Source organism: Podarcis raffonei, chromosome 13 (genome assembly GCF_027172205.1).
Source record: "Podarcis raffonei isolate rPodRaf1 chromosome 13, rPodRaf1.pri, whole genome shotgun sequence".
NCBI lineage: Eukaryota > Metazoa > Chordata > Lepidosauria > Squamata > Lacertidae > Podarcis > Podarcis raffonei.
In genome coordinates this window covers 55,641,720-55,666,849 of record NC_070614.1, presented here as the reverse complement: position 1 = coordinate 55,666,849, position 25,130 = coordinate 55,641,720, and the positions used below count along the sequence as shown (strand labels likewise).

Genomic DNA, 25,130 nt, shown 5'->3' with positions numbered 1-25,130 from the left:
GGAGGTGTAGCAGTTCAATCCTTTTGACCCAGACCAGGTTCCTTTCCCTCAGCCTCCCTCTCCCTCAGCAATGCCCCTCCTGAGGCGTTTTATTTTGTGCGCCAGACCCAGGGGATCCCTCGGCCCCCTTCTTTCCCTCAGACCCCCAGAGCCTGCCTCCCCCCCGACTCAGCCCCTCTTCCTCTCTCCTCCTTCTCCTCAGGCCAGAGCCACTTCTCCCTCAGACACAGCCTCTCCTCCTCCTCACCCCTTTCTCCCATCTCAGCTCCAGCCTCAAAACTCCCTCAGAAAAGGCGCCTCTCATCTTCCCGCCAAAAGGGCTGGCTGTCTCCGTAGCCAATCAGACTGCGCCACCAGACTCGGCCCGAGCTCAGCTCTTTTTCTCTCTCCCTCTCTCTCTCTCTCTGTCAGACACACTGCTTAGTATTGCTCCTTTCTGAAAGTGGGCCTTGAAAGTGGGGCTGCTCTGAGGGGGGCTGAGCTCTGTCTCCCCGGAGCTGGAAAGGCGCCTGGGACTTGGCCCTCGTTGCTGGGGGAGAAGGAAGGGGCAGGCAGAGAGAAGGAGAGAGAAAGAACCCAGGGAGGAAATGGCGTATAAAATCTTCTTTTTCTGTTACAAAACTCCCTTATCCTTTTATAGAACTTGTTTTCTGATTATACCCCCTCCCGCATAAAAGGAGTGGCGATGGGGAGGGACAGGGGCCGCAGCTGGGCGAGCTCGGCTGGCCAAGGGTTAAGAGGAACTGAGCCGGATTCCTAGAGAGGACCAGAAATGAAGGTGTCCAAGCCCCGCCCTCCCCAGCCCCTTCCTGTCAAGAGGCAGCTGTTGTCTCCTCGGAGGCGCCTCCTGCATCGAGTGAGTCTCTCTCTCTTCTTGCCTGGGGTGCTTTGGGCGGAAGGGGAGGGGGAAGGGGGACCCCCCAAATCAGGGAGCAGAGGGTCCTCTCTGCAAAGGATCCGGGGGGTGGTCGAACTGAATTTCAGAATTCTAGGGTGGGGAGGGAACCACGAGAGCATCTAGGCCAAACATGAGCAATGCAGGAATCTCCACTCAAAGGCTGGTCAGGATACGGATGTGTTGGACCCATGGCTGCCTTTTGGAGCCCATGGGGGGAAAGGTGGGTAGAAATGCCGTGAATAAAGAGAGGGAAGCCAGCCCATAATTTGGTCCCTGCTTTCCATCGATTTCCGAGTCATCTTCATGCGCAGCTCCGCATGGAGGGCATGGCAAATATCCCACCAGAAGCAGAGCATGGAGTCCCCTGGCCACAAAGGGACTGATCCAGAAGTACCCCACACAGATGTGGGGCTTGTGCTGTGTCACATTATTAATGACACAGCCACCCTCCTGAATTCCCACTGCATATTTCAGGATTAAAACACAACATTTAAAACAGTTTAAAATCACAGAAAGAAGGTAGGTCCTACTTTACCTGCTTTTGAATTCTGTCCTTTGGCCTCACCCACTTGGCCCTCAGGGCGTTTCCCAGATCAGGATCTGGCCCTCAGAACAAGGAAAAAAGGACCCCATCTCAGTAGTGTGTCTTGAGGAGGTGGGAACTCCTCACTATAGCCTGGTTTCCACGTTACACTTGGTACGAATGACTCACTTGTCACTCACCGTTCTGACTTTATTCCTTGACTGCAAACACGGAAAGGCAGGATCAACCAGACTGATTCATTTCACAGAAATCCCTTCACTTTCCTGCACATCTGGGACGGTAACTTTCCTTCTAGGAGGGCAAGGGCATTACTTCTCTTTTTTCTTTGTTGGATTTTCTAGCGCCTCTAATTCGGATGAACAGAACTTGGCAGAGGACCAAGGGGATCCTTCCTGTCTCTTGGAGGCTTCCTGAGAGCACACATGGATGAGCAGGACTCAGCTGGCCCTGGAGCAGGAAGAGGCCAGGCCATGAAAAAGGGGAGCAGTGTGGGATTCTGGGAAAGCTCTGTGCAGAAGATCTTAGGTGAGGAGCACACCCTTCGCTCAGAGGCACAGAGCCGGCAGTTCAGCTGGTTCTGCTACCTGCAAGTCAAAGGACCCCGTGAGGTTTGCAGCCAACTTTACCACTTTTGCCACCAGTGGCTGAAGCCAGAAAGGCACACGAAAGCGGAGATGCTGGACCTGGTGATCTTGGAGCAGTTCCTGGCTGTCCTTCCAGCGGAGATGGAGAGCTGGGTGAGGGAATGCGGAGCAGAGACCAGTTCCCAGGCCGTGGCCCTGGCCGAAGGTTTCCTCCTGAGTCAGGCGGAGGAGAGGAAGCAGGTGAGAGAGACTTTCCTCGGATACTCCCAAGGGGCTCCAAGGAGGGAGAACATCCCTAAATCCCATCCTTTTTTTGGAATGACATTGGATACCCCTCAAGTTTTTGCCCCAGCCATTCCTTCTCAAATCCATCTCCACATTCTCTATTACAAATCCTTGTGTCTCTTTCAGGGAAAGGATCTTTCTGCAGAAACGGGTCCTGATTCCTCTGAGGCAGAGAGGACGTTGTTGGACACCAGAGAGAGGCCGCTGGGTAAGGAGAAAGGAGTTTTTCCTCTGTGTGGTCACATTCTGGCAATTCTCAAACTACTCTGGGTTCTTTCAGTGTTTTGGGGAAGACACTTGGGGCCAAGAACCCAAAGGAGAGAAGATGGGTACAAAGGCCAGAAAGCACCTCTGAGAGAAGCATCCTGCACTCCTGTCTCCCCACTTCCCTTTGTCTCTCGCAGGTGAAAGAGGGATGCTGGCAAGACCTCCTCCTGCATCTCTTCATCCTGGTGGAGGGGAAGCAGCAGCTGAGGAACCGGATCAGGTGCGGGGAAGGAGCAATGGGGGGGGAGGCTGGGGGGGGGAGACAGGGGGTTTCTGAGACAGAACAAGTTTCTCTTCTCCTCTTTGCTTCTGTCACAGCAGCTCTTCAGAAAATGCCATCCCATAATGTTTATCTGCTGAGAATAAGGAACAGTCACCTCACCTTGGCTAACCTTCTCAATAACACTAGTGTTATTTCTCAGTCTTTGCAGTTTCATTTTTATATTTATCACTGGGCACTAAAATTGGCTTCTAAGCAGTTGGCAAGCCATCTAATACGGTGGCGCCCACCCACTGCTTAAAGGCCTGATTGCGTCTGTTCTGAATGCAGGGCAGCAGGGAACCAAGGACCTGAGGCAAGTCAGGACCCTTGGGAACAACAACAACAATGCGAGGGATAATGCATCGAAGAACTTGGACTTATCCGATGTTTTGCATTGGATCCGCTCCACCCCTAGGCTGAAGTCAGCGGACGAGTGAGGGGAGCCCAGCTGTGAACTTGGGTGGCCAGACAGAACATGACTCCCTCCCTCCAGCAAGGAGAAGTGCTGCTGTGGCAGCGGGGGAATGGGTCTCAACGCCCACGGGTTGACGCAGAAATCATTTTTGAGGCCTCAAAATTCAAAGTTCATTATGCACAATTGGCCAAATGCTTGCTCTGACCTTGAGGGACTCTAATAACATACACTTCAAGCAGCGTGACTGTGCCCTGGTTTTACAACGGGACCCAAGTTGTGATGGAGATGTCTCTATTTAGCTCCTTACGGGAGCTCTATCTGTAGGGCTATGTAGGCTCTTAGCCACGAGATTAAGCGAGAACAGAAATATAGCAATTATAACTGGTATTAAAAGCAAAGCAGGAGAAAGTTGTACCCCCAATAAACAAATCAAATATTTTTTCTCTTGTTTGTACAAAATCCTCCCCTTCAGAAATAAGAATAAAAAACTAAGCACAGCCAGAATACCAACTGTATAAGAAACGGAGGCAAAATTCATGGAAGGGGCAATTACAGAACAAAAAAGAATAATAAATAATTGAAAAAATGGACAAAAGTGCCATATAAACCTATATCAGCAACAACCAGCGAAAGAGCCCTTAAGATTAGGCATGGTTGGTACTTAACACCTAGATGCCTAGCCTATATAAACCCAAAAAGTTCTTCCATGTGTTGGAGAGGGTGTACCAGTATGACACACTGACACCCTTTCTTGAGCGGGAGCTTGCTGGAACTGAGTTATGGAACCTTTCAGGTGGGCAGCACTGAAATTATAAGAGTGCACTCTGGCACTCCTCACGATGTTCCGTTGCACCAGAAGCGGTTTAGTCATGCTGGCCACATGTCCCGGAAAGCTGTCTGTGGAGAAACACCAGCTCCCTCGGCCTGAAAAGTGAGATGAGTGCCACAACCCCACAATCGCCTTTGACTGGACTTAAACGTCCAGGGGTCATTTGCCTTTTTTACCTTTATAAGAGAACAAAGGAGATGTTCCTGTTAAGTTCTGATACCTCCTTTCCTGAAAAATAGCACTGCCGATGCATGTGGTGGGTGTGTCCAAAAGTAGATTAGTTCTGGGGAAGGCTTTTTGCAAAGATCTCTTTGATCACAAGACATACAGAACCTGTGACCCCAGGACTGGCTCTGCTTAACCTGGACAGTCAGGAAACAAAGAATTTATAATTCATCTGGTAACCACGGCAAGAATGTCCATTGCCTGAACATGGAATACATTGCAAATATGGACCTTTTTATTTCCTTTTAGGGTCTAGTGTGCTTTGAAGACGTCACTGTTTGTTTCACGGCGGAGGAGTGGGCGTTGCTGGATCCTGCCCAGAGAGCTCTGCATAAGGAGGTTACAGAGGAGAATCGTGGTATCCTGGCCTCTCTCAGTAAGGCTCCTAGTTGGATCACGAGATCTGTTCTGAAATTCCATGCATATATCTCTATTGTGATGGAGCTCAATAGCGCTGCCTTCAGCAGCTGGGCTTCCAAGACCTCCACAAGTCACCTTGAATGGAGGACTGTTTGGTCTGGGAATGTACTTCCTCCAATTACGCCTTTCTAAACAGAGATCTTAATTGTCAGGGGTCCCTTTACCCTAGACAGAGATCAGGCTGGTCTGAACTGCCCAAACCTTTTAAAAGGAGGCTTCATTCTTATAAAGGTAAAGGGAGCCTTTTTAAAATGCAAATCGGCTTTTGTTGGTACTGCTTTTTCTTTCCATCTTGGGCCTATACCATTCAGGCAGCTGTGGTAGCATACATATACAGGTTCCCCCCCTCATCTTTGGGTACCTTTCCCCCCATTATACCTGAAAGGGAAGCTTCCGGTTTTTTAACAAAGATTATTTTCAGCATTTTTTCCAACTTGTTATAAATCATTTCCCCGAAGACTTTTACTATCTTACACAAACACAACATGTGAAAAATGTTCCTTCACTTGACATTCCCAGCAGGCATTTGATTTGGTCTTGTACATTTTAGCTAAGTTACTAGGAGTCAAATGCCATCTATACATCATTTTCCTATAGTGTTCTTTTAACTCATAACATGCTGTAAATTTTCAATTTTCCCAAGCTGCCATTTCAATGTTATATCATATATCCATTGCTCAGTGTATCATCAGCAATTTCTCTTTCCAGGTCACCTTCAAAGGTAGCCCCACATAGAGCGCATTGCAGTAGTCTAAGCGAGAGATAACTAGAGCATGCACCGCTTTGGCGAGACTATCAACGGGCAGGTAGGGTCTCAGCCTGCGTACCAGGTGGAGCTGGTAGACAGCTGCCCTGGACACAGAACTGACCTGCACCTCCATGGACAGCTGTGAGTCCAGAATGATTCCCAGGCCGCACACCTGGTCCTTCAGGGGCACAGTTGCCCCATTCAGGACCAGGGAGTCCTCCATACCCACTCGCCCCCTGTCCTCCAAGAACAGTACTTCTGTCTTCAACCTCAATCAGTTAACCACCATCCATCCTCCAACCGCCTCCAGACACTCACACAGGACCTTCACTGCCTTCACTGGTTCTGATTTGAAAGAGAGGTAGCATACTGCTGAACACGCAGCTCAAACCCCCCAATGATCTCTCCCATTGGCTGCATGTAGATGTTGAAAATCCATATCTCTCTTTGTTGCAGGTGGTGATGAATTAGAAAATAAGAACCAGCGAATCCATGACAAAATCCACACAGTGGAGAACCCCTATCAATATGTGGAGTGTGGAGAGAGCTCTCATTCCTCATCCCATCCAAGAAGTCCTACTGGGAAGAAAAAGCATCAGTGCTTGGAATGTGGGAAGAGCTTCCGTCAGAGGGCCCATCTCACGGCCCATCAAATGAGTCATAAAGGAGAGAAACCTTATCAGTGCTTGGAATGTGGGAAGAGCTTCAGTAAGAAGGCCTATGTCACTTCCCATCAAAGAATTCATACAAGGGAGAAACCCTACCAGTGCTTGCACTGTGGGAAGAGCTTCAAACAGAGGTCCCATCTCACTATCCATGAGAGAATTCATACAAGGGAGAAACCATATCAGTGCTTGGAATGTGGAAAGCGCTTCAGTCAGAGGTCCCATCTCACTACCCATCAAATAATTCATACAGGGGAGAAACCTTATCAGTGCTTGGAATGTGGGAAGGGCTTTAGTTCAAAGGCCTATGTCACTTCCCATCAAAAAATCCATACAAGGGAGAAACCCTATCAGTGCTTGCATTGTGGAAAGATTCACTCAGAAAGGAAGTCTCACTTCCCATCAAAGAACTCATACCTGGGAGAGAGTCCACATAAATGCTTGGAATGTGGAGAGAGTTTTAGTCAGGAGTCCTTTCTCACTTCCCATCAAAGAACTCACAGCGGGGAGAATCAGATTCCCCAAGAATCATTGGATTGTTGTATTGGGTTGGATGGTGAGAGTCATCTTCTCCAACCCCCTGCAATGAAGGATATTCAACAAAAGAATTCATAACAGATGGCCATCAAACCTTTTCTTAAAATCCTTCAAATCAAGAAGAGTCCACCACCACCTGAACTTGTTTGTTCCACAGTCAAACAGTTCTTGCTGTCAGAAAGTTCTTCCTGATGTTTCATCAGATTCCCCTACTTGTATCTTGAACGCATTGGTGTGTCCTTCCACTTGCTTAAAAAGCAAGTTTGCTCACTCTTCCATGGCTCAGTCCTTTCGATGTTGGAAGATGTCTATCACATCTCCTTCTCCATCTCCTTTTCTCCATAATAAACATCCCAGCTCCCTCAACCATTTATCCGAAGTCTTGGTTTCCAGAGCCTTGATCCCCTTGGTCTCCCTCCTCTGCACCCATTTCAGCTTGTCAGGGATGAAGCAGATCCAGAACTCTGGTTCAAAAGGTTTGGCCCCAGAAGCATCAAAGCCATTGTGGAGACAGAATGTGTGCAACACAACATTCCTGCATTGCGGGGGGTTGGGCTGGAAGACCCTTGGGGTTCCTGCCAACTGTATGATTCTGTGATGATGCAGCCTAGAATGGCATCAGCTTTTTATTTTGCTGCTGCATCTCACTGTTGACTCACTACAAACTTGGGGTCTACTAAGAGCCCTTGATCCTTTTCCAATATATGCATGTTACTCCTGCCTACGTGCAGAACCTGATATTTGTCCCTACTGAAATTCATTTATTGCATTCAAATACCCCCTTTTCCCCAAAGGTTCTCCCCCTCTTCTTTTAATACTGACAATAACCCTGTGAGGTTGGTCAGAATGTGAAGCAGTGCCAGGCCCCCAAGGACACCTGGTGAGCATCAGGGCCGAGTAGGAATTTGAACCCAGGTCTGCCAAGTCATACTCTGACACTCTAACCACTTTACCACACTAGCTCTGTCACGAGACTCTCAGAAATCGTGCATTTATGCGCTTCTGCTTCATGTTTAGGTACAGTGTTCGGGTCCTTGAACTTAAAAGTTCTGTACACATGTATCAAAACAATAATATAATAGTGCATTTAAGGTACTGTTAGCTAGGGGGGCAGAAAGGGTGAGTAACCATCTACAGTGGTACCTTGGTTCTCAAACTTTATCCGCTCTGGAAGTCCGTTCCCAAACCAAAGCATTCCAAAATCAAGCTGCGCTTTCCCATAGAAAGTAATGCAAAATGGATTAATCTGTTGCAGACTTTTTTATAACCCCCCCCCCAAAACAGCAATTTAACATGAATTCTCCTACTAGCGAGACCATTGATCCATAAAATGAAAGCAATAAATCATGTACTGCAGTCACACAATCAATCAGTAACTGAACTGGGTTCCACACAGTCACACACACAAAAAAGAGCTGCAAAAATAAATAGCAAAAACAGGACAGACCTCAGCATAACACTCAAAACGAAAGTTTAGCACTGAAAATGGAAGTGGGGCACTCAAATCAGAAGCGTAACGCTCCAAACAGAGCATGTTTGGCTTCCGAAAAATGTTCACAAACCAGAACACTTCCTTCCTTGTGGGTTCCAAGTTATTTGAGGACCAAGGTGTTTGAGAACCAAGGTACCACTGTATGTCTTTTCAACTGTGTTTGTGGGAAGATGGTTATTCTTTTGTATTGATTCTTGCTTTTATTATGTATTTTGTGTTTTTATTTTGTATTTTTATGCTGTGAAGCACTCTGAGATCTTCTGGTGAAAGTCATTATACAAGTGTAATAAATTAAATGGCAAAGAAGTCATAAACAATAAATAAAACTTTAGAATACACATCCAGACTGAAGAATACCCGCATAAATCATGAGAAGTTCTAAAATATACAAAAACCTACAGCTACAACCCCACCCCCAAACCTGCTAAACCCAAGTCTCTGTTCAGCAGCCTCAGCTTTTGTAGCTGGAGTCAGTCTGGACTCTGCTAGGCCACATGGGGAAAGGCCTGCAAGGAAGGAGAAGGTCTTAGAGGACTCACAGCCAGGATGGTCTCTGTCCTCATCCGCAGTCTCACTGCTGTAGCTGGAGTCCATCTGTACATCCATCACCCTGGACCAAAGGATTAAAAGGACAGAAAAGGAGATTCCACGAATTACTGGGACTCCCTTGGAAGCTGACGGACTCTCCTTCCTTGGAGGTCTTTAAACAGATCACCATCCCTCGTGGATGCTTCAGCTGAGATTCCTGCATTGCAGGAGGAGGTGCGACTAGATGACCCTGGGAGTCCCCCCCACCCCCCCTCCGATTCCCCGCTGGGGTTTCCCCCTTCCAGCTCCCCTCCTGCCGCCGTTTCCAAGGGAGGGAGCAGCTCAGCTCGCCAGCCAAGAGGGACCCCCAAATCCTCCTGCTTTGGAGAGGGAGAGAAGGGGCGCTCGGCTGGCCAAGGGTTAAGAGGAGCGGAGCTGCCTTCCTAGAGCGGACAGGAAAAGAAGGGGAAGCTGGCAGGTCCTCCCGAGCCCAAGCCCCGCCCTCTGCAGCGCCTTCCTTGCTCAGGAGGAAGGGATCTGCCCGCTCTCCTCTGGGATCTGGTGAGCCTCCTCTCCCTTCGCCAGAGGGTGCATTGGGGAGAAGGGGAGGGGGCAGAGGGGGGGTCTTCCCAATCCATGCCGCGGGACCCCCCTCCCCCATAAAAGGTGGAACCGTTCAGGGAGGGGGAAGGTTCCTCATCCATCTTGGGGGCGGAGGGGAAGCAGCAGCTGTGGAAGCAGCTCAGGTTGGGGGCAGGAGCCTCGTGGGGGAAGAGGCGGAGGGGTGGGGCAGCCAGATCACCCTGGTCGCCCTCCTTTGCCCACCTCCCAGCTTGCCAATATCCTTCCTAAATTGTGCTGCCCCTAACTCCAGGGGGGGGGGTCTGCCCAGGGCAGAATAGAGTGGTGCTGTTACTTCCCTTATCTGGACTCTGGACCTCTGTGGATGCCGCCTACTATCTACGAAAACCCCTACGTTCTCCATCTTACACTTGGGTAGCTGGTTCCCCCTGCCTAAGTGAAGAATCTTACATTTGTCCCTCTGGAAATTCCTCAGTGACACCTGTACTTTCTCTAAGGTCCATCTTTAGTTAGAAAGGCAGTGCATCACCTCTTGAGAGAAGCGTCATGCACTCCTGGCTTCCCACTTACCATTGTCTCTCGCAGGTCTCGGCAAGACCTCCTCATCCATCTTTTCTGGAACCAGCTCAGGTAGGGGAAAGCGGTTTTGTGGGGAAAGAGGCGGAGGGGTGAGACAGGCAAGGGGGACTGGTGAGGCTCAGCTGGGGGGCAGGAGGGCTTCTTTGGGTCGTCTCGCTCCCCAGCTGAGCAAGCCCCATGTTGCACTGGTGCGCATCCAGGCCTAACCAGGATTCGCCTAACCAGCCCCATCTGTTTCCCCAGCATCTGCACATTGTCCCCCATGTGCTCCTTGAAGTTCACCTTGGGGCATTGGGAGAACCATGCACACAACAGACAATAAAATAATTACATTAAGATGTTAAAAGAAGCGTCCATACTTAAAATGTGCAGCAAAACAATCCCATTAAAACAGAGCGGTACTTAACAGGCAGGAAATGAAAAAACTCCCCACAATTCATAGAGGATAATCTTCATACTGGTTAAGAGGAAGACCTTTCTCTCTCTTTTTAAAGAGTTCACTGTCCTTTGAAGACGTCGTGAGCAGTGGGCATTGCTGGATCCTGATTAGAGAGCTCTGCAAAGGGAAGTTATAGTCGAGAATTGTGGGATCATGGCCTCTCTGGGTAAGGCTGTCTGATGCAGCTTAATATCTGTTTTGAAATTCCATACATATATGTGGTGAACCTCCCAGATTTTGATGGATTTTGACAGCGCCACCTACAGCATCTGGGATTCTTGCACCCATACAATTTACCTTGAATGGAGGCTACTGACTGTTTTGCCTGCCAATATTCTTCCACCACTTATGCCTTTTTAAACAAGGATCAGGCTGGTCTGAACTGCCCAGGCCTTTTTTTAAAGCAGGCTTCAGAGTGGTTATGGAAGTGGACGTAACTTCTGTCCTTTATTATTATTATTATTATTATTATTGAAAGTTTTCAACATACAATGCAACAAAAACCAAGCTAATGTAAATATAGAGAAGAAAACAACAGAAACGAAAAAGAGAGAAAAGTTAAGTATCATAAAAACGGGGAAGGAAAAGATGGAACCAGGTAATGCCTTCTTAAGAGGCATTAACGCTTTATATAAGGAACAAGGTACAAAGATTATACTAAACAATGTTGTCTCAGAGAAATGTAACATTAGGAAAGGAAAAAGACAATGGTGCCCACTCTCTCTGTTATTATTTATCCTTACCTTAGAAATGTTACTGCAAAATGTTAGGAATAATGACTAAAATAGGGGAATGAAAGTCGGCAAACAAAATTAGAAAACTAAAGATGATATTGTCTTAACCCTGGAAGAACCTCTAGAAGGTATATTAGAGGTATTAAAGGAGGTAATTGAATTTGGAAAATTGGCGGGTTTTAAAATAAATAAAGATAAAACCAAAATGTTAGTTAAAAACATGGGTAACCAAGCTAAAATGAATTTAGGGGAAATTACCGGCTGGGAAATAGAGAAAAAAGTGAAGTGTTTAGGAATGTGGGTATCGACAAAGAATCATATCGTCTATAATTATATCAATGCGAAAACTTTTGGGGGGGAATTAAAAAGATTTAGATACATGAGACAGAATGCAATGGGGAGAAAAAGACAAAACAGACCTGTTTAAGTTTATTCGGAGGGGGAATAAACCTAGGATAAAACGTAAGATTCTCATTGATAGAAAAGACAGAGGAGGGTCAGCACTCCCATATTTGGAATTGTATTTTGAAGCTGCCTGCCTGTGTTGGATAAAAGACTAGATACTGCTGGAAAACACACAGCTCCTAGACTTGGAGGGTCACGATGTCAAACACAGCTGGCATGCTTGAATCTGGTATGGCAAAGTGGGAAGACAAAAAACCTTCACCAACCATGTTATTAGAAAAAACTTAATTTAGGGTGTGGGGAAAAATACAAAAAAGAAAACACTTTCAATAATTGGGGGCTCCATTTCTTGCTGAGGCTCTAATCCATTTCTCTCTTTGCTGCAGATGGTGATGAATCAGAAATGAAGAACAAGGGAGACCATGATGAAATCCCCACAGAGGAGAAACCAAGTAAATATTTGGAATGTGGAAAGAGCTTTAGTCAAAGCTCCCATTCAGCTTCCCAAAAAAGGAATTCCATTGGGAAGAAACCGTACCAGTGCTTGGACTGTGGGAAGAGCTTCAATCAGAGGGGTCACCTCACTATCCATGAAAGAATTCATACAGGGGAGAAACCATATAAGTGCTTGGAATGTGGGAAGAGCTTTAGTTACAGGTGCAGCCTCAGTTCCCATCAAAGAATTCACACAGGGGAGAAACCTTATCAGTGCATGGAATGTGGAAAGAGGTTTATTCGGGGGGAACAACTCATGGTCCACCAAAGAATTCATACAGGGGAAAAACCTTTTCAGTGCTTGGAATGTGGAAAGAGCTTTAGTCAAAGTGCCACTCTCACTTCCCATCAAAGAATTCATGCAAGAGAAAAACCTTATCAGTGTTTGGAATGTGGGCAGAGCTTCAACTGGAAATATAATCTCACTTCCCATCAAAGAATTCATGCAAGAGAAAAACCTTATCAGTGCTTAGAATGTGGGCAGAGTTTCAGGGAAAGCGCCAAGCTCACTTCCCATCAAAGAATTCATACAGGGGAGAAACCCTATAAGTGCTTGGAATGTGGAAAGAGCTTTAAACAGAAGGGAGGTCTAACTTCCCATCAAATAATTCATACAGGGGAGAAACCATTTCAGTGCAGGGAATGTGGGAGAAGATTCACTCATAGTGGCAATCTCACTTCCCATGAAAGAACACATACCTGGGAGAGCCCATATAAATGCTTGGAATGTGGAAGAAGTTTCAGCCAGGACTCCTATCTCATTTCCCATCAAATAATTCATACAGGGGCAAGACCATATAAATGCTTGGAATGTGGAAAGAGTTTTAGTCAGGAGTCCTTTCTCACTTCCCATAAAAGAACTCACAGCGGGCAGAATCACAATCTCCCAGAATCTTTGAGCTGTTGCATTGGATTGGATGGTGAGGGTCGTCTTCTCCAGCCCCCTGCAATGCAGGATTTTCAACAAAAGAATTCATGACAGATGGCCACCCAACCTTTGCTTAAAATCCTTCAATTCAAGAAGAGTCCACCACGTGAACTAGTTTGTTCCAAAGTCAGACAGTTCTTACTGTCAAAAAAATCTGCCTGATGTTTAATCAGATTCTCCTTACTTGTATCTTGAATGCATTGGTGTGGGTCCTTCCCACGAAAAAGCAAGTTTGCTTGGTTTGGGTCCTTCCACCAGAGCAGGAGAAAGCAAGCTTGCTCCCTCTTCCATGGCCCAGCTCTTTAGATATTGGAAGACGGCTTTCACATCTCCTTCTCAATCTTCTCCATGATAAACATCCCCATCTCCCTCAACTGTCCCTCAATAGACTTGGTTTCCAGAGCCTTGATCCCCTTGGTCTCCCTCCTCTGCTCCCATTCCAGCTCATCAGGGATGAAGCTCATTCAGAATCTGGCACAAAAGGTTTGGTCCCAGCAAAGCCATTGTGGAGATACAAAGTAAGCAGCTTGCAAAAGGGATGGAGGTAATCCAAAATGCATCATCCGTAATGAAGTGCATAAACTGCGTTACTGAGAGGAAGCTGAAACCTCCTTTCCCGCCATGTTTGCAACATCTCTTTTCCTGCATTTCAAGGGGTTTGACTAAAGGACCCTCTGTGCTCCTTCCAACTCTACAATGCTATGATTCTATTATCCTCTCTTGATGCAGCTTAGAATAGCATTAGCCTTTCTTTGTTGGTGCTTCACTCTGTTGACCTAAGAGCCCTAGATGCTTTTTATGTGTACTACTGGCTAGCTAGTTGTCCCTCATTTTATATTTGTGCATCTGGTTGTGCCTGCCTAAATGCACATCCTGACATATTGAAATTCATGAATTGCATTCCTATAACACCCTGTCCTTGAAGGTGCTGTTACACGGTTCTTCCCTATCTCATTTAATGCTGACTATATAATCCTGTGAGATAAGTTGGGCTGTGATGCAGTTCCTGGCCTCCCAAGTTCACACAGTGAGCTTCATGGCTGAGTGGGGATTTGAACCCAGGTCTGCCAGGTCATAGTCCAGCACTCTAACTACTATATCACACAGCTCTATAATGAAACTCTCAGAAAGTGTGCATGCATTTTTTATTTTTATATTGTATTTTTACACCATGAATCGCCCTGAGATCTTTGAATGAAGGGTGGTATAACATTTTACAAACAGCCAAATAAATAGATAAAATTAAAGTCGTTAGAAATAACTCATAAAAAATACACAACCAAACTGAAGAATAGCCACATAAATCACAAGAAGATGTAAAATAAAGACACAAATTCCAACCTCAGAACGCCTGACCATACCTCCTAAGTCCAAGGGTTTATTCAGCAGCCTCAGCTTTCGTAGCTGGAGTCAGTCCGTCCACCAGTCACTCTAGGGCCTACTCTTCCAGGCCACTTGTGAAAAGGCCTGCAAGGCAGGGAGCAGGTCTTCCAGGACTCACAGCCAAGACGGTATCTGGCCTTTTCAATAGAGACCCTTGGAGTGGGGAGTGAGGGGGTAGTAGCAGGGTTGGTTAGAGCAGTAGAATAGGAACAGCATAATATCGCCCCTTGTTTCAGTTTTAATAAAGTAAAAAAAAGGAACAGGAACATCTGAAAGCACATGCTTATGTACACAAAGTTACCCTGAACTTCTTGTTTATTATTTAATAAATCAGTTATACTCCAGACGCATCATTCCTTGGTGTGTTGGTTGTGAAGTGTTCAGATAAGAGTCATCGGGGTGGCAGCGGGAAGAAAGGGGGTTATTGGTGGAAGAGCCAGTAAAGACTGAGCTCACAGCTGGGCCACTTGAATACAGTGGGGAGGGGGCGCAGGAGGGTGGGGGCACTGGCAGAGCGAAGGTGGTGGCGGCGGCACAACATGGGGAGATAAACGCAGCCTCTGCAGGGTACATTCTGAAGTGTTCAAAATGCTTCATAAAAATAAACTCTTACAACATACCTGTGAGGTGAACTGGTAGCATTACCCCAATAATGCTACTGTGGCTTCACTGTCCTTCTCCCAGTTATGACAGGTGTTGCAGTTAACTACTTTTGAAGCAGCTCCACTCTTAGAGGAAGGGGGGTGCGGTGAGGATGGGCTGCCCCGAGTGTCATCCCTGGGGGGGTGACCTTGCCCCCCTGGACACTTGCTGCAGGTGGCGCCCCTGTGGGTGGCTAGCCCTGCCCCCAGGTGCACAGCTTGTGTGCTGCTCCAGGTGCCAGAGCAGCTAGCTCGGCCTCTGCAAAGCCCAGGTTCCTTCACCGCCTAATACTTTCCCTCAGCCTCCCTCTCCCTCAGCAATGCCCCTCCTGAGGCGTTTTATTTTGGGCGCCAGACCCAGGGGATCCCTCGGCCCCCTTCTTTCCCTCAGACCCCCAGAGCCTGTCTCCCCCCCCCCCGACTCTGCCCCTCTTCCTCTCTCCTTCTTCTCCTCAGGCCAGAGCCACTTCTCCCTCAGACAAGCCTCTCCCCTTCACCCCTTCCTCCCATCTCAGCTCCAGCCTCAAAACTCCCTCAGAAAAGGCTCCTCATCTTCCCGCCAAAAGGGCTGGCTGGCTGACTAGCCAATCAGGGAGAGATGTTCCAGCCCCTGGTGGCGTTTCTGAGGGACTGCAGCTCCAGACTCGGCTTAGTATTGGATCCTTACTGCTTTCTGGTTGATGCAGCCTAGGGACTGGGGCAGAAGGAAGGGGCAGGCAGAGAGAAGAGGAGAGAAAAGAACCCACGGAGGAAGGGGGTCCCCCCACCCCCCTCCGATTCCCCGCTGGGGTTTCCCCCTTCCAGCTCCCCTCCTGCCGCCGTTTCCAAGAGGGACCCCCAAATCCTCCTGCTTTGGAGAGGGAGAGAAGGGGCGCTCGGCTGGCCAAGGGTTAAGAGGAGCGGAGCTGCCTTCCTAGAGCGGACAGGAAAAGAAGGGGAAGCAGGCTGGTCCTCCCGAGCCCAAGCCCCGCCCTCCGCAGCGCCTTCCTTGCTCCGGAGGAAGGGATCTGCCCGCTCTCCCCTGGGATCTGGTGAGCTTCCTCTCCCTTCCCCAGAGGGTGCATTGGGGGTCTTCCCAATCCATGCAGCGTGGGACCCCCCATCCACGGTAAAAGGGGAAGGACCCCTGGACAGTTAAGTCCAAGGGGGTTATGGGGTGCGACCCCCATCGCTGATTTGAGGGCGCCGGCCTTTGCCAGGTGACCAGCAGGACTAACCCGCTTCTGGCGCAGCGGGACCCCGTGATGAGTGTTGACCTTCCTGCCGCCCCGGCACCTCTCGATCTATTGCACTTGCCTGCTTTCGAGCTGCTGGCTTGGCAGGAGCTGGGAGCTGACTCCCTTCTGCCGTGTCAAACCACCGACCTCAAGATCAGCAGCCACAAGAAGCTCAGTGATTTAGACCACAAGGCTCCTCTAGTCCAACCCTGTGCAATGCAGAAATTTCCACTGAAATGTTGGGCGAAATGGGTGGGGGGTAGAGACAGGCCCGTCTTAAGCATATCCGGCGCAGTGGTGCAAAGATCCCTCTGGCCCCCCCCCCATTTTGACCTTTTTTAAGGGGGGGGAAAACCAAAGTTGACCTTTTTTAGGAAAGGCTGCTCCCACCCTCGCATGCAGCCGGACATTGGCTGCCGTGGTGAGATGGTGGTGTGGGGCTGGGCAGCCAGGCGCAATGGGGGCGGCAGGCAGGGGTCTCGTTCGGGCCGGGACAGGCGAAGCGAGTCTGCCTTGCTGCAGCAGAGAAGCACACTCGCTCAGCCACAGCCTCACCATCCTTGCTTGGGGAGGAACGGGCGGGGGGAGCATGACGGAGTGCCCAGGTGGTGGGGGCAGCGGGAGGAGGCAGGCTCCCTGCAAGGCGGGGGAGAAGGAGGGAGGGGGGCTGGGGGCAGCACTTGCAGCGTGTAGCCTCGAGCGCGGGGATCCTTTGAGGTAGAGGGGATGGGCGAGCGGGGGCAGAGTCAGGTTTATTATGTGCAGAGCTTGGGATGCAAGCACACACCACGCAGCCAAGGTGGTGTGTCGCGGAGCCAGCGGAGAGAGCTCCAGGCTGCGGGAAAGCATCCGGAGCCTTCCTGCCTCCGACAGGTGCTGGAGGCGCACAGACACCAAGCCCCTGCCCCGCCTCGCATACCTCCCCGCTCTCCCCTCCCCGGACACTCCGCCTGGCGCCCTGGCTCGCCACACCACTACGCCCAATAGAAAAGATGTCCCTGGATAGACCCATGGATGCCACCTGGATCTCCTTGGAGAAAAGGGGGGGGGATAGAGATGCCATAAAATGTGCGGGAGCTGAGCCCCTAATCTGGCTGCTGCATTTTGGACCAGTCTCTGAGTCCTCTTCAAAGGCAGCTCCAGGTAGAGTTAAGGTTACCAGATTTTTCCCAATTACTCCGGGGTCACTTTTCAACTTCAATGGATTTTGTATGGGGACTGATTTGTAAATCTGGGGGCTGTCCCCGGGAAACGGGGACGTCTGGTAACCTTAACGTAGAGGGCAACACACTCAGCAAAGGAGACTTCAATAGAATTGTGGAGTTGGAAGGGACCCTGAGGGATAGTCAAAGCCACGGTAATAAAGCCATTTCAATTACAGCATCCCTGATGCTTTAAAAACCTCCATGGTAGGAGTCCACCCGCTTCCAAGGGAGGCTGTTCCATTGCAGAGAATAAGGAACAGCCCCCTCCCCTTATTTTTCCTTCTGAATGTCACTAGCATTATTTAACAGTAGTTTCTGTTTTATTTTTCTAAATAGTAGAAATACTAAAATATGCTTCCCACCAGTTTCCAGTCCATAAAAAACCGTGGCCAGGATACACTTAACCACATGAGTAGGCAAACTAAGGCCCGGGGGCCGGATCCGGCCCAACTGCCTTCTCAATCCAGCCCATGGACAGTCCGGGAATCAGCATGTTTTTACATGAGTAGAATGTGTGCTTTTATTTAAAAGGCATCTCTGGGTTATTTGTGGGGCTTAGGAATTTGTTCATATTTTTTTTCAAAATATAGTCCAGCCCCCCACAAGGTCTGAGGGATAGTGGACCGGCCCCCTGCTGGAAAAGTTTGCTGACCTCTGCCTAACCAGCTCCCTCTATTGCAAAACTGGGCTTTCCCCACCCTCTCCACCTTGTGCCCCCGTATGCCTCTTGAAGTTGGCCTAATGCACACAACAAAACACAAAATAAAATAATCCCAGTAAGATCTTAAAAGAAGCATCCATACTTACTTCCAGTATACCTGAAGGAGCGTCTCCACCCCCATCATTCTGCCCGGACGCTGAGGTCCAGTGCCCAGGGCCTTCTGGCGGTTCCCTCATTGCGAGAAGTAAAGCTGCAGGGAACCAGGCAGAGGGCCTTCTCGGTAGTGGCGCCCGCCCTGTGGAACGCCCTTCCAGCAGATGTCAAAGCGATAAACAACTACCTGACATTCAGAAGACATCTTAAGGCAGCCCTGTTCAGGGAAGTTTTTAATGTGTGATATTTTACTGTATTTTTGGTTTTTATGGAAGCCGCCCAGAGTGGCTGGGGAGGCCCAGCCAGATGGGCGGGGTATAAATAATAAATAATTATTATTATTATTATTATTATTATTATTATTATTATTATTATTATTACAATGTGTGGCAAGACAATCCCATTAAAACAGCGCAGGTGGGAAACAACAAATCAGTTCATAGTAAATAATTATACTGGCTAAGAGGAGGACCCTTCTCTCTCCTTTTCTTAGAGTTCACTGTGCTGTGAAGGTGTCATTGTTCGATTCCGGGGTGAGGAGTGGGCGTTGCTGGACCCTGACCAGAAAGCTCTGCATACAGAAGTCATAGAGGAGAATAATAGGTGATAATTGTGGGATCATGGCCTCTCTTGGTAAGGCTCCCTATTGGATCAATATGTTTTGAAATTCCATACATATATATGTGACGAACCTCCCAGATTTTGATGGATTTTGACAGCGCCACCTACAGCATCTGGGATTCTTGCACCTACACAATTTACCTTGAATGGAGGCTATTGTCTGTTTTGCCTGTGAATATTCTTCCACCACTTATGCCTTTTAAAACAAGGCTGATCTGAATTGCCCAGTCCTTTTTAAATGTAGGTTTCAGAGTGGTTTGGGAAATTGAAGTAGCTTGTTGTTGTTGTTGTTGAAAGTTTTCAACATACAATAGAATTAAAAACCAACTGATCTATATAAACATAGAGAAGAAAAGAACAGTAACAAACAGGGAAAGAAAAAAACAGAATAGGGGAAAGAGAGTGAGAGAGAAGAAAAAATAAAATACAGTGCCCTCTACCAGGGGTAGATCTTAACCCTCATCTCACAAAAAATGGGATCAACGCTCCCAGCTCTCACCAGGGAACTTCGCTTTCTTCTCCCAACCTCCTTCCCTGGGAGATGATCCCTTCCCTGCCTCTCCCGCAGGGTCCTTCATCAGTAATACAGCAGCTTTCTGTGAATATCCTCATCAGACCAGCGTCGAGGACTTGAAAATACAAAATAAAACAAGGACAAAAATAGAACTAACAAAAAAAATGGAGTAAAGCTACAGTAAGTATCACTGAAAAAGGAAAATAGAAATAAAGGAAATAAATAGAGAGGACTTCCTATTCTTCCTCTGCCCATTATGTATACAGTGGTACCTCTGGTTATGTACTTAATTCGTTCCGGAGGTCCATTCTTAACCTGAAACTGTTCTTAACCTGAAGCACCACTTGAGCTAATGGGGCCTCGTGCTGCTGCCGTGCTGCTGCCGCCGCGCAATTTCTGTTCTCATCCTGAAGCAAAGTTCTTTTTTTTTTTTAATAAAATTTTTATTGGTTTTTCAACATACAATATAAAACAATACAAAAGACAAACACAAACAAACAAACATATAAACATGTATAATTTCATAAATTTTTTCATGTACCCAATTTCTGCGACTTCCCCATGCCCCCCTTTTCTGCAAAGTTCTTAACCCGAGGTACTATTTCTGTGTTAGCGGAGTCTGTAACCTGAAGCGTATGTAACCCGAGGTACCACTGTATTCAGATTGTTCAAAGCATTCACTCCAGGATAATATCCAGCTGCATTGCAAGAGAATGCCCAGCTGTTCCTCAATCTGCTAGGCGGTGTTTTCTCGATCATCAGTCCCAGACACCTCAAGTTCGTTCATTTTGCTTTCCACACAAAAAGTCCAGTTGTTATTATCGCTAGCTATCAAGAAAATTCTTCCTCCAGTCCAGTATAACAAATGTTTCTTATCTGGATAATAATCAAACAATTCTTTACTTATTATATGTTCATTAATTTGTACCCAATCCCATTTCCTGTTGGCCATGATGTCCCACCTTGATTTAGGAAGAAAAGTCCTTACATTTCCACTTCTTTCATTTATTTTTTCTGGTTCTTCCAAATGGTTGCAAATCAATTGCAAACCAATTAATTCAGTTTCATATAATTTTCCCGAATCGGCTTTCCATTCCACGTATAATATATGTCCAAGATGAACCTCTATTGCTGTTTATTGTTCTCAGTTAATCTCTAGATAACATCCTCTAAAGGTAAAGGGACCCCTGACCATGAGGTCCAGTCGCGGACGACTCTAGGGTTGCGGCGCTCATCTCGCTTTATTGGCCGAGGGAGCTGGCGTACAGCTTCCGGGTCATGTGGCCAGCATGACTAAGCCGCTTCTGGCGAACCAGAGCAGCGCACGGAAACGCCGTTTACCTTCTCGCCGGAGCGGTACCAATTTATCTACTTGCACTTCCGAACTGCTAGGTGGGCAGGAGCTGGGACCGAGCAACGGGAGCTCACCCCGTCGCGGGGATTCGAACCGCCAACCTTCTGATCAGCAAGCCCTGGTTTAACCCACAGCGCCACCCACATCCCTAGAATTAACCAAAATCATTATACATCAGCTGCTCCTTTTCATCCCTGCATACAGAAAAAGTGAACCTTAATAAGACTCACCCTGTATATATATTCAGTGACAGCTGTTGTGGTTATTACTCCATCTTCCCTTTAAACATTTGCTTGAATTTTAATAAGTTACATTTTTCAGAGTTCATTGTTGTCTTCCAACTTGTACCTCCGCATTTTCCTTGTTCAGATCCAGTTTTTTGGCTGCTTAACTGCATCTCTTATGTTCCTGCTCATGCTGCCCAAGGTCACTTCAGATATTCCTCCACAGAGATTACAACCGCAGATAAATCTGGCTCTCAAACAGGATAATTTATCAAACAGCCCCGCCATTAGAGTCTCTGTCCCTCTCCAACACACAGCAGGCACATCCTGTCCAGTACCTCCAGGTCACCTGTTTCGCCTCTATGCCAAGCTGCGTCACGCTCCTCTCAACCTCTTCATGGCCTGAGTTCCTTCCATAGTAACAGAGTAGACTGGATTCTTGCTAGTCTGAAGAGTCGTAAATTGCAATTCCTACGTTTCTCCCTCCAGAAACAGCAAACAATGCACAGAGATGATTGTAAACACAAATCGAATGACCAATCAGTCAGTCCTTAGTCAGAGGAGGGCAGGCATAGTAAGACTTTTTCAAATTCCCAGTAAAACATAAAAACATCTGCCCTCCTCTTTCCTCAGCCAAAAGTCCCACATTCCCAACACTTGCTTCTTCTTTTCATTAATCAGGAGAGGGCAGGGAAAGCACAGGGGGAAATAGTGTAACATAAAACAGTCTGCCCCCCTCCTTCTCTATTCAAGTCTGTTGCAGGGGTTTTCCCATGTTAAAATTCCATTTAAATATCTTCAGAAATTCCAGTTCTTACACGACAGCTGGCTAAGTCGCAGCCTGCGTTGCATATCTTGTCCAGAGAATGCTCTTAGCCAAATTGAAGGAGGACTCTGTCCACGCTTCATAAAAAGGCTCTGGAGGCTGGTTCTTTGGCAGAGAACTCACTCCCAGCATCCCCTTCATTTCTTCTTCCATGGAGGCAGTCATGGGGTCAACCAACATCTAGATGCACCTTAGTCTCTCTGATTCTTCCCAGAGACGTCCAGGAGAAGACATGCATCATTCTCTCCCTCCCTCTGCCTGAACTTATTCACAATCCCCAGAGGGATTCTAAAGAAGTGCCACCCTTTAATGTGGGTGTTGAGCAGAAGCCTAAAAGTCCTTCCATTCCACTTCTTCCATTTTCTCTCTCCAGACAAGTTACTAGCTGCTTGGTGGCTTTCCCCCCTGAGTTTACTTCAGTTTGAACAAAAGATCATTTCTCTTCCAGCTCCTTCTCTGCCATCACAGAATGTTTCTTAGTGTTTCTGTCCATGGCTCCATTCCTCTGCTCCAGAATAACGGTTGATAGAGAGCTTCTTTCTTTTTCTCTTCTTCGTCTGTTATTTGTTTGTTTCTTTTTCCATTTATTCTCTCTGTTTTATTTTTATTTAGTTTGGCTTTCATTGTATTTAATGTTGAAAATCCCTGAAAAGAAACTTATCTCAGTGTGAAAAGTGGCTCCTTCAGAGCATGTTAGGCTCATCCCAATTCATCTCCCAATCTTCAAAGGGAGAGCGTGGTACTCGTATCTTTGCCCTGGCTGTCATAAATCACATTATCTCTGCTGGCAGGGTGTCGACAGCCCAGAACTAGCCAGCCTCCCCCACCCTGGAGTCACCGCTTCTGTCAAAGACAACTGATATTAGAGATTCCATGATTGGGCAAAACAAAATCCATCCCAGAAAAGAGCCAGAGTTTTGGGATCTAAGGTTCCCATAAAGATGTCTCTGAATGCCACTCAACAAAGGCAGTGAACCCGAAAGTAAGTCCTCCCATCTCGCTCCCTTCAGTTCTTCTTCTCTCACAAGCATTAATGAGCAATGTTCAATAATTGCGGGCTCCATTTCTTGCTGAGCCTCTAATCCATTTCTCTCTTTGCTGCAGATGGTGATGAATCAGAAATGAAGAACAAGGGAGACCATGATGAAATCCCCACAGAGGAGAAACCAAGTAAATATTTGGAATGTGGAAAGAGCTTCAATCAAAGCTCCCATTCAACTTCACCTCGAAGAAATCCCATTGGGAAGAAACCCTACCAGTGCTTGGAATGTGGAAAGAGCTTCTGTCGGAGGGGCCATCTCATTATTCATGAAAGAATTCATACTGGGGAGAAACCATATCAGTGTGAGGAATGTCAAAAGTGCTTCAGTCACAGGTCCAGCCTCACTACCCATCAAAGACTTCATACAGGGGAGAAGCCTTATCAGTGCTTCGAATGTGGAAAGAGCTTCAGTCAAAAGTTCCAGCTCATTTCCCATCAACGAATTCATACACGGGAGAAACCTTTTCAATGCCTGGAATGTGGAAAGAGCTTCAGTCACAGGTCCAGCCTCATTTTCCATCAAAGAATTCATACAGGGGAGAAACCTTTTCCACACTTGGATTGTGGAAAGAGCTTCAATCAAAGCTCCCATTCAACTTCCCATCAAAGAAATCCCATTGGGAAGAAACCGTATCAGTGCTTGGAATGTGGAAAGAGCTTCACTCGGAGCGGTCATCTCATTATCCATGAAAGAATTCATACAGGGGAGAAACCATATCAGTGTGAGGAATGTCAAAAGTGCTTCAGTCACAGGTGCAGCTTCATTTCACATCAAAGAATTCATACAGGGGAAAAACCTTATCGGTGCTTGGAATGTGGAAAGAGTTTCAGTCGGAGTGATCTACTCACGGTCCATCAAAGAATTCATACAGGGGAAAAACCTTTTCAGTGCTCGGACTGTGGAAAGAGTTTCAATCAGAGTGCCACCCTTGCTGCCCATCAAAGAATTCATAAAAAACCATATCAGTGCTCAGAATGTGGAAAGAGCTTCAATGAGAGCACTAAACTCACTTCCCATCAGATTATTCATAGAGGGGAGAGACCATTTCAGTGCTTGGAATGTGGAAAGAGATTCACACAGAAGGCAGGTCTCACTTCCCACCAAAGAACTCACTCCTGGGAGAGCCCATATAAATGCTTGGAATGTGGAAGGAGTTTTAGTCAGGACTCCCATCTCATTTCCCATCAAATAATTCATACAATGGAGAGACCATATAAATGCTTGGAATGTGGAGAATGTTTTAGTCAGGAGTCCTTTCTCACTTCCCATCAAAGAACTCATAGCGGGGAGAATCAGATTCCCCTTGATTCATTGAATTGTTGCATTGGGTTGGATGGTGAGTCTCATCTGCTCGAACCCCCTGCAATGCAGGATTTTCAAGAAAAGAATTCATGACAGATGACCATCCAACTTTTGCTTAAAACCCTTCCAATTCAAGAAGAGTCCACCGCCACCTGTACTTGTTTGTTCCACAGTCAAACAGTTCTTGCTGTCAGAAAGTTCTTCCTGATGTTTCATCAGATTTTCCTTACTTGTATCTTGAATGCATTGGTTTGGGTCCTTTCACCAGAACAGGAAAAAGCAAGTTTGCTCAATCTTCCATGGCACAACCCTTTAGATATTGTAAGTTCTGTTTCAGATCTCCTTCTCAGTCTCATTTTCTCCATAATAAACATCCCGGCTCCCTCAACCATTTCTCCAAAGTCTTGGTTTCCAGAGCCTTGATCCCCTTGGTCTCCCTCCTCTGCACCCATTCCAGTTTGTCAGGGATGAAGCAGATCCAGAACTCTGGTTCAAAAGGTTTGGCCCCAGAAGCATCAGAGCCATTGTGGAGACAGAATGTGTGCAGCATAACATTCCTGCATTGCAGGGGGTTGGGCTGGAAGACCCTTGGGGTTCCTGCCAACTATGATTCTATGATTCTATGTTGATGCAGCCTATAATAGCATTAGTTGGGTTTTTTTTTTGCTGCATCTCACTGTTGACTCACTACAAGCTTGTGGTGTACTAAGAGGCCTTGATCCTTTTCACATATATGTGTTGCTGATTAATCCTGCCTACTTGCAGAACCTGTTATTTGTCCCTACTGAAATTCATTTATTGCATTCAAATACCACCTTTTCCTCCAAGGTGCTGCTACATGGTTCTCCCTCTCCTCTTTTAATCCTTTATTTCTGTTTCTATTTTCTGTTGTTACTGTATTTCGCCAGATCTTAACCTATTGCAATATTTGGAAGAATGGAATCCCATCCTCTTTTAATCCTGGCAATAACCCTGTGAGGATGGTGAGGATGTGAAGCAGAGCCTGGCCCCCAAGGACACCTGGTGAGCCTCATGGCCGAGTAGGAATTTGAACCCAGGTCTGCCAAGTCATACTCTGACACTCTAACCACTATACCACACTAGCTCTGTCATCAGACTGCCAGA

At 47.2% G+C, this 25,130-nt stretch overlaps 2 protein-coding genes across 3 annotated transcripts; both read left to right on the top strand.

Annotated features, from left to right (window-relative positions):
* The first annotated feature begins 777 nt into the window (after positions 1 to 777).
* LOC128399243 (zinc finger protein 420-like) lies at positions 778 to 14,590 on the top strand. Its single transcript, XM_053360482.1, has 9 exons — positions 778 to 856; positions 1,784 to 2,266; positions 2,438 to 2,519; positions 2,716 to 2,798; positions 4,559 to 4,685; positions 5,934 to 6,752; positions 9,867 to 9,911; positions 11,825 to 12,966; positions 13,015 to 14,590. The coding sequence occupies exons 2-8, from the start codon at positions 1,865 to 1,867 to the stop codon at positions 12,910 to 12,912; spliced, it is 2,646 nt and encodes an 881-aa protein (XP_053216457.1). The 5' UTR covers positions 778 to 856; positions 1,784 to 1,864; the 3' UTR covers positions 12,913 to 12,966; positions 13,015 to 14,590.
* On the top strand, positions 9,022 to 24,325 carry LOC128400470 (zinc finger protein 883-like). Of its 2 annotated transcripts, XM_053362673.1 has the most exons (4): positions 9,022 to 9,260; positions 18,615 to 18,754; positions 19,311 to 19,436; positions 22,765 to 24,325. In XM_053362673.1, exon 4 carries the CDS (start codon positions 22,782 to 22,784, stop codon positions 24,096 to 24,098), a length of 1,317 nt encoding a protein of 438 aa, XP_053218648.1. In that variant the 5' UTR covers positions 9,022 to 9,260; positions 18,615 to 18,754; positions 19,311 to 19,436; positions 22,765 to 22,781; the 3' UTR covers positions 24,099 to 24,325. The 2 variants fall into 2 exon arrangements, with proteins under 2 accessions (XP_053218648.1, XP_053218646.1); XM_053362671.1 differs by lacking the exon at positions 19,311 to 19,436.
* Positions 24,326 to 25,130: the final 805 nt, after the last annotated feature.

Excerpts from the sequence above, each read along its gene's own strand:
- LOC128399243 (XM_053360482.1), top strand. The coding sequence starts at position 1,865 with ATGGATGAGCAGGACTCAGCTGGCCCTGGAGCAGGAAGAGGCCAGGCC. Across the intron at positions 4,686-5,933 it reads TGGTATCCTGGCCTCTCTCA|GTGGTGATGAATTAGAAAAT; the intron begins GTAAGGCTCCTA and ends TCTTTGTTGCAG. Across the intron at positions 9,912-11,824 it reads CTTTTCTGGAACCAGCTCAG|ATGGTGATGAATCAGAAATG; the intron begins GTAGGGGAAAGC and ends TCTTTGCTGCAG.